Source organism: Ailuropoda melanoleuca, chromosome 10, assembly GCF_002007445.2.
Source record: "Ailuropoda melanoleuca isolate Jingjing chromosome 10, ASM200744v2, whole genome shotgun sequence".
In the NCBI taxonomy this organism is placed as follows: Eukaryota; Metazoa; Chordata; class Mammalia; order Carnivora; family Ursidae; genus Ailuropoda; species Ailuropoda melanoleuca.
The window spans coordinates 15,242,825-15,256,408 of NC_048227.1; the positions used below are offsets into that span (position 1 = coordinate 15,242,825).

At 44.3% G+C, this 13,584-nt stretch overlaps 1 protein-coding gene across 16 annotated transcripts in view; it reads left to right on the top strand.

Annotated features, from left to right (window-relative positions):
- The window catches only part of PSPH (phosphoserine phosphatase), a 45,549-nt gene extending 32,427 nt beyond the window's left edge, over nt 1–13,122 (top strand). For 4 of the 16 annotated variants that reach the window (XM_034670057.1, XM_019806493.2, XM_034670054.1 and 1 more), the window contains 6 exons: nt 334–466; nt 7,149–7,307; nt 8,017–8,151; nt 8,815–8,960; nt 10,346–10,494; nt 12,640–13,122. In XM_034670057.1, coding sequence (XP_034525948.1) covers nt 7,168–7,307; nt 8,017–8,151; nt 8,815–8,960; nt 10,346–10,494; nt 12,640–12,747 — 678 coding nt within the window. In that variant the 5' untranslated portion in view covers nt 334–466; nt 7,149–7,167 and the 3' untranslated portion in view covers nt 12,748–13,122. Of the gene's footprint in view, nt 1–333; nt 467–1,370; nt 1,449–3,847; nt 3,883–7,148; nt 7,308–8,016; nt 8,152–8,814; nt 8,961–10,345; nt 10,561–12,639 lie in introns of those variants that run through there. The other 12 variants (XM_034670060.1, XM_019806494.2, XM_011233046.3 and 9 more) reach the window with 8 other exon arrangements.
- The last annotated feature ends 462 nt before the right edge of the window (nt 13,123–13,584 follow it).

Sequence of the window (13,584 nt, forward strand, 5' to 3'; positions counted from 1 at the left end):
GATATACCTGAGTCAGCTCCTCTGTGTCCGCATCTTATTCTCTCAGTAGATTCTCTTCTCCTTCCCTCTCTTTGGCGTTCTGCTAATCCGGTGTAGGTGATTGCCTGTCAGACCTGAAGCTTTTGCAGAATCAAAGCCAGAGAAAATATGTGTTTACTCCCCTGCAGTGCTGAAAGGAGGCAGAAGTCAAGCATTTCGCAAGGGAAGCAGTCTTCGGGAACTTTGCATCTGACCCTCTTCACACCAGTCCTACCAGCGGGGAGAGGGAAGCGAGACAGTTTCTCTTTTCTCCTCTTGTATCTGGACCTTGATGTTCATCTCCTCCTCTCCTAGGCTCTTCCTCTTGCAGAACTCACAAGATCTCTCGTAAAGAAACTTGTAGTCAGAACTTTATGCTGCATTTTTACGCAGGAAAGAAGCAGGAAGAGAAGAGTGCCATTTCCTAGGAACCCAGCACTGGAGAAACGTGAGTCTGATTTGTCTTTTGTTGTCGTTATTTATCAGTTACCAGTTTCCTCTTCACTTGAATAAAATTGTCTGCTGTAATGTATGTGGGACCCATAAAATCTCAGGTTCCCCAGAACAGTTGTTCTTATTTTTAAATCATAAAATGTACTACAAATGCATTGACCAGGAACCGTAGGCCCGGTTACCAGAGGCTCTTTGACTCTGATCCAGAAGCTTCTCAGGCCACATTTGTGCAGTTGCAGCACCCAGAGGACCTGAAACAGGCTCACCCTTCCTACCCAAGGTGACGCCCATCTAAGCCTAGTAAGTTTTGTTCTCTTGGATGTGCTTGATCTCCACAATCTCCACAACCTCTGTACCAGCTTGTATTTGTTCTTACACAAGTGAAGGTAAGAGGTCAGTCCTAACAAAAGAGTAAGTTGGCGAAGGCGATTTTGGATGCCTCTCATGAAATACGTAGATGAAGAAGGTCAAAGAGAGTTTGGGTGAAGAGGTTTTTCCCTCTTATCTAAAATGAGACCTCCTAAGGCTGGTCCTGAAGGAAAACTTGCTTTTGTACTTTTGGAGCTGGGGGTGAGAAAGGGTCATCCGCAGAGCCTTCTTTACCATTTGGCCCCTCTTTCCCCCAGACGGACCAGCTGGGTGCTGGGCAGATGGGAGACCTGTTCTGAGCCACGGAAGGGCAGTGGCTCAACGGTCAGGACTGGGCCTGGGAGCTGCCATGTCAAAGCACATACCCTTCCACCAGGCTTCTTTCCACCCCCAGTCCTGTTTCCCTTCCCAGGGCCACATGTGAGGGATCCAGAGTCCATTCTCTAGCAACGATTTTTGTGTGTGTGAAATTCTAATGTACACAATGTACTTTGAAGCACCTGAACTTAGCGGATTTTCCCCCCTTGTAGCCATGAGAATTTTGACTGAATTATGAGTGGCTCCTGATGGAGACCTGAAAAAAGAGGCAACCGGAAGTGAACAAGGAGGTAGGGCATTTTCAGTGCGGGCTGGGAGAGGCTGAAGGAGGCTGGGGACGTTTGTTCTGAAGTCTGAGCAGGGAGCTGAAACCCGTGTAACCCCAGGGGTGGAGGGCATGTCCCCTGATGTGAACATTTTGTGAGGAAAGTTAAGGTTGTATAATCCAGGTCTGTCTCCTAGGGATTGCATGGAGAGAGATCAGCCTTCCAAGTAAATTCAATGCAACTTTTGTCTGAAACATCCTCTTTTCTCTGCCTTTGGTACCACAGTGCACCCCAGGAGATTCATGTCAGGAATTCTGAGTCATAAGTCAGGACTAGTGTTCATCTGGCGATGTGGAAATCAGTCCTCACTTTATTTGAGGATATGTGTCTTTCCTTTCATATTTGAGGCTGTTGGTCTGGTTGAAGATACTTCTTTTGTCAGTGGTTGGGGAGAGGCTCAAGCCCCTGGCTTTTCAGTCATGAACAGTAATGATTTGTCCGGTCCTCTCAGTGAGACTGGTCGCCTCTTGGAGATGGCGCCTGTTCTGTGCTTCTTGGGTCTTAGGCTAGGCACAGGGTGGCAGTGTGGTCTGGCTTTGGTGTTAGGAGTCTTGAGGCTTTTGGAGCCTGTCAGTCAATCTCTGGAGTATTGCCCATTCTTAATCACATTATATTGCCTTATGCACGGTCTTTAGCTTGTCCCATTTATCTCATTTTAGCTCTTCTGTTCCTGGCTTTCCCTGCATTTACATATGACTCGTTCTCTACACTCAGTGAGATTGCATTTCACCAAGCCCTGCATCTCTGCTGTCTTCTAGGCTGGGAGAGCTAGCCTACCTAGCCATGGGATACGAATTGCGTTGATTCCGTCTGGACCAGAGCCACATGGGTGGTCACTGAGCCATAGAGAGAGTGGGACATGAAGCTTCTTGGTATTCCCTGGTTGGGTAGAAATTTGACGATTTATGAAACCTTTTTCTATCTGCTGGTCTCCCAAAGAATGTGCAGACTTTTCTTCTTTCACGGTTAATGAATCATCACCCATTGTGTTGTCCAGCTAGCAGAACTTTGGTCTGAATTCTTTTTTTTTTTTTTTTTAAGATTTTATTTATTTGAGAGAGAGAGAGAACAAGCGGGGAGAGGGACAGAGAGAGAGGGAGAGCAAGGCTCCCTGCTGAGCATGGAGCCTGACTCTGGCTCGATCCGAGAGCCCTGGGATCATAACCTGTGACTGAGCCACCTAGGCGCCCTGGTCTGAATTCTTCATGAAAATCTGTGACATTTCCTGAGTCCACATAGGTTCTTATCAAATGTTTAACCTTATTTAGTTCTGCTTAATTTATCTACCCCTCAATTTATCCACCTCTTAATTTATCCACCACGTTTTATGTTGTCTCTGTGCATTTGAGATCCAAGTTTTAGTTTTTTAGCCATTTCTTAGGAGCTGTGTGACCTTGGGTCATTTAACTTTCTTATACCTCTAGTTGTTAATCTGTGAAATGGACACATTAATATCGTTCCTGAAGAAAGGTATGGGGCCAGACCCAGATGATGGCTTTGAGGTTTCATCCAACTGCAGAATTTATGATGTCAGTTCTGTTTCATTGGTGGTAGTCATCATTGCTGGTTAAGGATTTTAATTTTAGGCTAATAGCACTCTGAGTTGGAATAGTTTCATTGAGAACAATAATCTCAATTCTCACTGAATTCTCAATAATTTCTCAGATTCAACTCAGTTTGATTTATGAAACATTTTCTTTATGCCTACTGGGTCCTGGAAACAGAGATGAAAGATATTTCACTCAAGGAGAGGAATGGGAGTGACTAATTAATTCTCTGAAGGAGTAGGAAGGAGATAGTATAGTATAGGGAAGGTTATTTAATCTTCATCTTGAAGAATAAATAGGAATTTGCCCACTGGATATGAGGGATTAGGTGATTTCAGGCAGTGGGAACAGCATTTGCAAAGGCATAGAGGTTTAAAAAACCATGACATATTTAAGGAACAAGACATCCTCTGTATACCTTGAGCATAAGTTTTGTGTGTGTGTGTGTGTGTGTGTGTGTGTGGTATGGGGGGGTGCCAGTCTTGTTGAACTGAACCCTTAACCTGTGGAATCTGGTGCTATCTGGGTAGATAGTGTTAGAATTGAGTTGAATTATAGGGAACACCATGTTGGTGTCTAAGATTGCTTGGATGTGTGGGAATCTCTCCATGTTGGAATTGGGGTACAGAACCCTTTTTAGTGGGGTTATTGATGAAGCACAATTTGCTATGATTGTTGAAGCAGGATGATGCATATATGGAATTCATGTATTCTATTTTTGTATGTATTCGAAATTCTCTACAATATAAAAAGTTAAAATAATTGTGGGTATGTATTTCACAGTTATATCATTTCGTTTATTCATTCAACTTTCAGCAATTCATTGATCATCTACTCAAAAGAGGCTCAAAGTAAGTATTTTGGAAAATTCTGGATCTTGGCATAAAGGGCTTGCAACCCAGGAGAGGAGGTGACATGCACATAAGTTTAAGATAATTAGGAGAGTATTATGAATTTCATATATTGAGAACACGTCTACATAAAGTACTGTGCAAGTTCTGGGGAGAAATGTTTTCTGGCCCCAGGGAGTCAAGGAAGACTTCAGAGTGAAGATGACATCTGAGCTTTATGCATTCACTTAATTCAACAAGTATTATCAAGCCCTACTGTCTGTCCTGTTCTCAGTCCTAGGGCCCCAGCCGTGAACAGAGCTGGTAAAGAGCCTACACTTGTGAAATTTACATCCTAATGAGGACAGGTAGACAGTACATAATGAACATAACAGGCACATTTTATCATATGTTAGAAGAGGATAGATGTCACAGAAAAAAGAGAAAATAAGACATAGTGAAGGATATTAGTAAAGTTGGGTTAAGGATAAGGAGGGCAAGGTTGCAGTCCTAAGCAGGGTGGTCAGGGTTGGCTCATGGAAAAAGGTGATACTTGGGCAAACTCGTTTTTTAAAATTTCTTTTTTTTTTTGGATTGAAGTATAGTTGACACACAATGTTGTTGGGCAAACTCTTGGTAAGGGATTGGCCAAGTGAAGAGCATGCCCTCCAGGGGCACAGCCGGAGCAAAGGCCCTGAGTGGGAAGCCGGGTTAGTGCATTTCCAGAGCAGCAGGGGGACCAGTGTGGTTGGAGCAGAGTGAGCAAGGGGGACATGAGTAGGAAATGAAATCAGAGATGTAAGGGGGAGGGCGTGGTGGTGGTGGTGGTAGTGGTATCAGGGTAGGGGGCAGTCCTTATAGGTAATTGTAAGAACTTTGGCTTTTACTCTTAATAAGATGAGGAGCCATGGAAGGGTTTTGAGCTAGAAGTGTGACATGATCTGGCTTTAGCTTACAATGATTACTTTGGCTGTTGTGTTGAGAACAAAAACTGGGTGGGAGACCTTTTAGTAGGCTCTTGGTACAGTCTTGGCAAGAAACATTGGTAGCTCAGCTAGAGTGATAGCAGTGGATAGGGTGAGAAGTGGTCAGATTTTGGTTAGACTTTAAAGGTTGAACCAACATGGTTTTCTGAATGATTGGATATGGGCCCTCGGGAGAGAAGGAAGGTGCAAAAATGGCAGGTTTGGCGGGACAAGAAGATCCCGAGTTCAGACACCTGAGTGAGGTCAGGTAGGTGGTTGGAGTTGAGAGTTTGGGAGTGAGGACCGGGCTGCAGGTACACACATTTGGCAGTTTCTAGAGATGACATTCAAACCACAAGCCTGGATGCATTCATTGAGAGAGTAAGTACGGTTAGAGAAGACCAGGGGTGGACCGTGGTCATTGCAACATTAAGAGACTGGAAGAGAGGCAACCAGCAAAGGAGCTCAGTCTCTGTTTAATGGAAACTTCCTTCACTTTGAGGCTGATGTTAGTTTAGAATTTAATACTCTATTATCTTACTCGTTCATGAATTGCCTTCTCTTTCCCCTTTTTTTAGTGGGTCTCCAGTGAAACTCCTGTTTCCCATGAAGAGCACTCTTTTGTAAGGGTTCCAAACAGTGGTCAGCAGTTTTTCTGCCAAGGGCCAGATAGTACATATTTTAGGCTTTGCAGGCCTTACAGTCTCTGTTGCAGCTGCTCCTTTCCTCTGTTGTGCGAAAGCAGCGGTGGACACGTAATCAAGTGATCATGGCTGCATTCTACTGAACCTTTAGCTACAGACACTGAATTTTGAAATTCATGCAGTTTTTGTATGTCACAAAGTTTTATTCTATTGATTTTTTTTCATTTATTTAAAATGTAGAGGTGCCTGGGTGGCTCCGTCAGTTAAGTGTCCAACTCTTGATCTCAACTCAGGTCTTGATCTCAGGGTGGTGAGTTCAAGCCCTGTGTTGGGCTCCATGCTGGGTGTGGAGCCTACTTGAAAAAAAAATTTTTTTAAAAATAAATGTGAAAATTAGTCTTACTTCACAGGCTTTGCAAAAATAGGCTGATTTGGCCTACTGGCTATAATTTGCCTCCCCTTGCCTCAAAACATTTTCGCACAACTTTGTCCTGGATCATTCTGCCAGATGCAATGGTTAGAAATCAGTTACAAGATGGGTTGGCCAGGGCCTTGAATCTGTTTTTAGCTCGTGTCTGTTCTAAATATAGGTTATTGGCATCATTTGTGTGGCCTCGTACATGACATACTTGATGGGAGACTGGTCTAGGCAACCTTTAGGATTCCATTTACCCCAAAGATTCTAGTCCAGTGGTGTTCTTAAAAAATAAAAACCCCTCAGAATTCCTTTTGAAATTATCCTCCGTAGCTTCTGCAGCACTGTGGTCTCTCAGTCTCTTCCTGTGAGTCTCGGCCTCCTTTTCCTTTTCCTTCTCAGGCCCCTGATCTGATCCTTTCTGTTCCTGCAGACTCTGTCCTCGGCTTTCTTCTTTTCCCCCTCCCTTCACTCTCTGGTGACTTTCGTCAGGCCATACCCTCAATTACCGCCTCTATACTGGTTACTAACAGATGTGCAGTTCAGCTCTGACCTCTCTTCCGTGGCAAAAAGCCTTTCAGGGTTTCCCATGACCTAGATGTTAAAATCCAAACTCGTCAGCCTGGCCCAGGGCCCGTGCTGGTGCACCGCCTGGCAGCTGACTCCACTGGGTACCTTCCAGCGCGTCAGCCGTCAGTCTTGCTCCTTGCCTTTGCCCCTGCTCTTCTCTCTGCCGTCATTACCCTCTCTTCTTGCCTCCATCTCCCTGCCCCCTACCCCCAGCACACACCGAACTGATACCCTGCGCTTTGAGAACCCACTCAGGTCACTTACCCTTCAAGATTCAGTTCGAATTTCTGTGCCTCTGGCAGCCCTGTCTCATGGGGAGGTTAAGCATTTTCTCTGTATGCCCATAGTATCGTTAGTACCTTCTGTGCATTTCCACTTCAGCTCTTGCCTTATTCTATAACTGTTAGGTCAAAATAGTTGAATATTGGTCGAACATCAAATATATTTGTAAGCTGGTGCCTTCACTAGTCTGAGTTCCTGGGAGAAGAGTTGGGTCCTGCTCATGTTTGTATCCCCAGAGCCCGACATTAGAAGGTACTTACTTTGTGTTAAAAAACGAATGAGCCCATGAGCCCATGTTTATGTGGGATATACTGACTTTGATGTGAATCGAGGCGTTTTGGCATTAGTAGGCAAAACTGGATCTTTTTATGATGATGCGTCTTTAAATATATTTATCTTTTTCTGTTGTAGGAGGAAGAGTCTTCCAAGGATGGTCTCCCATTCGGAGTTGAGGAAACTTTTCTGTTCCGCGGACGCAGTGTGCTTTGATGTTGACAGCACAGTCATCAGAGAAGAAGGAATTGATGAGCTCGCCAAATTCTGTGGCGTTGAGGACGCTGTGTCGGAAATGTAGGAGCAGTATTTATTCACTTTATGAAGTGATACAGAACTGCAAAGGAGAGTGGCTTTTGGATGACATGCAGGACCAGGGCCACAATGGCCTGATTTTCAGTCCCTGACTACATATCACGGGCAGTAAGCTTCTTCCGTCACTCAGAGCTGAATTTACTAGTGTACATCATCCAGTCGTCCACTTATACAACTTCTTATGGCAAAAAAAAGTAGTTGCCTCTGACAAATAAATATGGACTACATGCTCTTAGCTCCATCAGGAAAACGGTGACCATCATTAGCCAAAGAAGATGACAGGGTGGGGGATCACCAGGCGTCCCATGCTTTGTGTCATGGTTGAATGTGTGGCCTTCGTGGTTTGCTAGGAAGCTAGTTTTGGTGCAGAGTCTCTCAGTTTATGCCTGGGTGAGACCCTTCCGTCCCTCCTGCCCTCCCCATGGCTGCCTGCAGTCACCAGGTCGCAGACCATTTCGTGGTCAGCCGCATTTGATGCGAGACGTGGCCGTAAAATATTCATATGATTCTCAAGCAGACTTTCAGTAAGTTTATTCCCAGGTCTTGCCCATGGCATTGTGGCACGTCTGCTGTGTGGTGGGGCCCTAGGCAGCGCCTTCCTTGTGGGTGGACGTTGGAGGAGCTTGGGAGGTATGGTGTGGACTTCGGGGACGTCTGACTTGGCTAGCCTGATTGTGGGTCTTCCTCCTAGGACACGGCGGGCCATGGGTGGGGCAGTGCCTTTCAAGGCTGCCCTCACAGAGCGCTTGGCTCTGATCCAGCCCTCCCGGGAGCAGGTGCAGAGGCTCATAGCGGAGCACCCCCCACACCTGACGCCGGGCATAAGGTAAGAGCAGCCCCGCTCTGGGTGCCGTCTCTCTGGCAGCACCTGCATTTGGGGGCATGTCCTCTTGAGAGTATCTCACCGTTGCCTAGTGCGCCCTTCTGCCTGCTTCCTTCAGCTCTTACGCATGGTCCCGTCTGAGTGCTTGGCCCTGTCCAAGTCATCTGCCCTCCCTCTCTCCCCAGGGAGAGCCTAAGCTGCCTCTTCATTTTGTGTTTCTAGGTTCATGGGCAGCATGGTTTCCTAAGCAGTCCGGCACCACCTATAAATTTCTACGTGCATTTAGAAAAACATACATGGGGCGCCTGGGTGGTTCAGTGGTTAAGTGTCTGTCTTCGGCTCAGGTCATGATCCCAGGGGCCTGGAATCAAGCCCCACATCAGGCTCCCTGCTTAGAGGGGAGTCTGCTTCTCTCCCTCTCCCACTGTGTGTGCTCTCTTTCTCTCTCTCTGTAGCTCTGTCTCTCAAATTAATAAATAAAATCTTTAAAAAAAAAAAAAGAAAGACATACATAAAACATTATAATGAACCAGGCAACAGTATACCTTGTCCAATGTATTTGGGCAAATGCTTTGAGAACAAAAACATGTGTTCTAGTTTCCTTTTCATGTTTCATGTGTTTTCTTTTGTATTAATCAGTCTGGTGTTCTCTATCCTTTTTTGCAGGGAGCTAGTAAGTCGCCTCCAAGAGCGAAATGTTCAGGTTTTCCTAATATCTGGTGGCTTCAGGAGCATTGTAGAGCACGTTGCTTCAAAACTCAACATCCCGCCAACCAATGTGTTTGCCAATAGGCTGAAATTCTACTTTAATGGTAAGACTTTAAAGGTACCATTTGCCCTTTCTTGTCAGTTTTAGTGTTCAGTGTCTTTATGAAATGTCTGTTGGAATGCAGTTTAAGCAAGGCAGGCTCAGAGTTAAATATTGAGATGAAGGATTCTTTTTTAATTTAATTTTATTAATTCAGTTAATTAAGATACAGTGTATTATTAGTTTCAGAGGTAGAATTTAGCGATCCATCAGTTGCATATAACACCCAGTGCTCATTCCATCACGTGCCCTCCTTAATGCCCATCACCCAGCTACCCCATCCCCCCACCCACCTCCCCTCCAGCAACCCTCAGTTTGTTTCCTGGAGTTAAGTCTTTTATGGTTTGTCTCCCTCTCTGATTTTGTCTTATTTATTTCTTCCTCCCTTCCCCTATGATCCTCTGTTTTGTTTCTTAAATTCCACATGAGAGTGAATCATATGATAATTGTCTTTCTCTGATTGACTTATTTCACTTAGCATAGTGCCCTCTGTTTTTTGGTTTTTGTTTGTTTTTTTCTTTTTTTGAGATGAAGGGTTCTCTTGACTGATGTCTTTTGCCCCTTAGTATCCTTTGCTCTGTGAAATAGACTTAGGCTATCATCTCTCCTGGCTTTAGTGTTCATCTAATCTCTCTCGTTATATAAATGTCTGCACTTGATTCCTGTGCGCCCAGGTGACTCATTTTGTTCTGTGTTATATTTCAGTTTTTTGAGAGCTCCTCTGTATTTGAACCAATTTAGGCCCAGGAAGGAGAGTTTGTTAGCAGCTAGTCCCTGCACTGTCACTGCCTTGGAAGTGCCTCCTGGCCCTTCTCTGGACCCTCACAGAGCTGCAGCTGCGTTTACTACCCTCTCACGAGGTCTCCAGTTATGGCAAGGGGTGGCTGACATCCTTAAAACCAAATAATGTAAATTTAAAAATGTGAAATGTGCCGATGGAACATTTTTGAAGGGTCTACAGGTAGAGATCATTAAAAAACATAGATAGGGAGTGTGGTAGCTACTGTAAGAAAGAAAACTGATCAAATATAAGTGGGAATCTCCTCTTAGATGAAATTATATATTAACTTTTTAAAAAAACTTGAGTATATTGTTTCATGGTGTTCTGCCACCTCAGCGAGGTGTGAGAATTACAGCTGTGACAGCTAGAGGATTGACCCCATGGTGTTCATGACCCAAAGGAATAACCTGGACAAGAGGTATCTGCGACTCAAAGGCAAAGGTTGTTTATGCGGAGAAGTAGGTGTGGAAATCCAGGCTGTGTCATTTACTGAGGGCCATTTTTAGCTTTCTCAGTGACATTTAAGTGAGGGTATCATCTACGCACGAAGCTGGCCCTCCTGCTGTAATTCTGTGGATCACTGACGCTGTTTTAACTGCTCTTTTAAGGTGAATATGCAGGTTTTGATGAAATGCAGCCAACAGCCGAATCTGGAGGGAAAGGAAAAGTTATTAAACTTTTGAAGGAAAAGTTCCAATTTAAGAAAATAGTCATGATTGGGGATGGAGCCACAGACATGGAAGCCTGCCCTCCTGCCGTATGTATCACGTGTGCTCCTTGCTGTGGCTCATAGCTTTACTCGAAACGGCTGGTTCCGAGCTCGGTAAGACTGGTGAGAGTTAGAGAAGAACATCTGCGTATCATTGCGAAAAACCAAAACAGTTAAAACAACTTCAATCTTAGGATGTCAGCTGACTTTTTGCAAACCTAAGGAAGAAAACCGCTTAGAAGTTTACGACCCGTTCCTGTCACCCCTCAGCCCAAGTGTGTGCTTCAGGTTTGCTTCACTTCCCCAAATCATACCACAAATAAGAAGCCAGCTCTTATAACTGTAACCAAAATTTTAATGTCTTTATGTATATAAAGACATTATATATATGTAATATATATATTAATATATATGTAATATATAAAAATATATATATTTGAAGATTTTATTATTTGAGAGAGAGAGAGAGCAGGAGCAGGGGGAGGGGCAGGGACAGAGGGAGAAGCAGGCTCCCCACTGAGCAGGGAGCCCCATGTGGTACTCCATCCCAAGACCCCTGAGATCATGACCTGAGCCAAAGGCAGATGCTTAATGGATTGAGCCACCCAAGTGCCCCTGTCTTTTTATCTTTGATAAAGTATTTCTTCATACATAATCTTCTTTTTAGTGATTAGGGAACTGAGGCTCCTGGAGGTTTGATCATGTGCCTGTGTTAAAGCATTTCATTCTTCTTCCGAATGCTGTTTTCTGAGACTAGCAGGAAACATGCTGTATAGCAAGTGTCCTGAATATAAGATGTGTCCCCTTCATGTAGGACTTTGCCCTTATCGTCTCATTCTAAATTAAGAAAAACTGAACCAAAAATAATAGTGGTGAACTTTTTATTACCTAGTTCCCTGAGATCTAAAAATAGTTGTCTCTGTAAATGATTAACCCAAAGTGGTTAAAGAATCTTTGGATCCTTTTAAGTGACTTGAGTCAGTGACTTGAGTCACTTTGATGATTCACAACCCACATTGGGACTGACCAAGTCACAAACGCGGGGCTAGTCTAATGAGGAGTGCGTGGAAGGAAGATATGCAGAGTTCTGTCAGGGAGCTTCTAATCCCGATGTCAAGAAATGACAAAACTATAAATAACGGAGGACCCTATCAGTCATCAGAAGATGACATGGCCTGACTGAACCAAGCAAGCAGGCGTGTAGCCCTCAGAGGCAGTCAGAGGAATGTGTCATCAGGAGGAAGGTTAGCAGCCATCCCATGAAGGCCTGACAGGACCGGGGAGGGGGGCAGGGGGATGAAGCTCCAGAGGGAGGGGGGCAGTAGAGCAGAGTGGGGATGTATTAGGCCCAGGTCAGGGCGCCAGAACCAGCGGGAATGGGCTTTCTCTTCAACAATTGGTGAAGGCTATGTAGCAGGCATTGGGTGTTACCACTAGGTCGTGGGAAGCCCTGGAAGGCTTCTGGACAGAGAAGGAGAGAGCCCGTGTGTTAGGACAGCTGAGTTGGTGCGGGCGTCCAGAAAGGGCTGCCATAGAGGCGGGAAGCTCAGTTAGGAGGCTGAGGCTAAATTTAACTGGAAGGTTAAGAATCTCATTATTTTTTCCCCCTTATGTGGTCTAAAAACAAAAGTGAAGAGAAAAGGCAAGTAAAAGAATTTCGAATGTCCAAATCAGGTATAATGTGCCTGTATCCTGGCAGAAAAAGAGAAAATACCATTTTAAAAGATCATTGACTACAAGAAGGTATCACTTGGTAGATATGAAGGAAATAGCATAGATGTAACATTAAATAATTTTAATGATGGAAAGTGGAGGGCTGCCAGGAGATCATGGGGCTGTCCTCTCCTTCAGCCCAGAATAACACACCCCCTGGGAGGGGGGGTTTATCTTTGATTGTATCTTTGTAAGTGATTGTATTGGTTTTAAGGGGGCTTAAGTTCTCCTTCCAGCCTGCAGTGTCCCGGCCTGAATGGATTTGCGGCACTGGTGGTGCACTGACTCGTTCATTCTTGGGACAGGGGAGGCAAGGAGGCTCCCAGGGAACTGCGGAGGCACCCCCTCGAGGCTGGGCTTTACCTCTCTTTGCACAAACAGTTTATTCTTTCAAACAACACTTACTGCCCCAGGCTGCTGCCATATCTTTTTTTGTTTGTTTTTTTAAACTCTTTACCCCCCTTTTTCTCCCCCTCTTAGGATGTTTTCATTGGATTTGGAGGAAATGTGATCAGACAACAAGTAAAAGACAACGCAGAATGGTACATCACTGATTTTGTAGAGCTTTTGGGAGAACTGGAAGAATAATGTCAATTTTTATACAGTTTATAACAACTTCAGGTTAATTTTTAAAAGTTATACAGTTTGATACCGTTCGCTTATAATTGCCTATTATGACTTAATGTATAGATTTCGTACTGATTATCTGTACTTCCAGGTAAACTACAGAAAATTGCTCTTTTTTTAACTGCAGTCCCAGCATTATTATGACCGTTAATTATCTGGAGAGTTTTATAATCTGAATTCTTTATGTATTTTCCTAGCGATATTTTATTTGAAACCTTTTAAAGGTGGATAGTAAATTAAACACCTTCCGTATTGGAAATATAGGTTAGGCAGCTTTAAGTGAATGTTGGTTTTCCCTCTGGTAGGTAAATAAAAGTTTATCCATGTATCAGTTCAGATTGGCGGCATTGTCACTTTCTGCCTATCGTGTATTTCAGTATCAAATATCTCAAGAACTTTCAGTGTTTGAGTAGAAACAACCTCCAGGCAAGGAACCAAGGAGCTGGAGACCCACCCTGAGCACAGGGCGTGGTGCTGGTCACCACGCAGCCCCCACCAACACTCACAGTGGGCCAGAGGGCTGGATGTGCTTTATTCGCTGGTGGAATTTGTCATACCAGGAATGTTACAGAGGCTTAAAAAAATGGAGCCTTAAGCAAAAGTAGTGACCTTAAAAAATGGGCATTTGATAACCACGTGAAGTAAAAGAACTCAAAAACATTTTACTCATCCTAATGAATTTCGCCTTAAATGAATTACTAATAATAATCCTAATAGCCCATATGAACCATTACAGAGGACTTGGAAAGACCTGAAAGCCAGGTTTGTGTTTATTCTGTGCAGTGCCAAGAAAGAGAA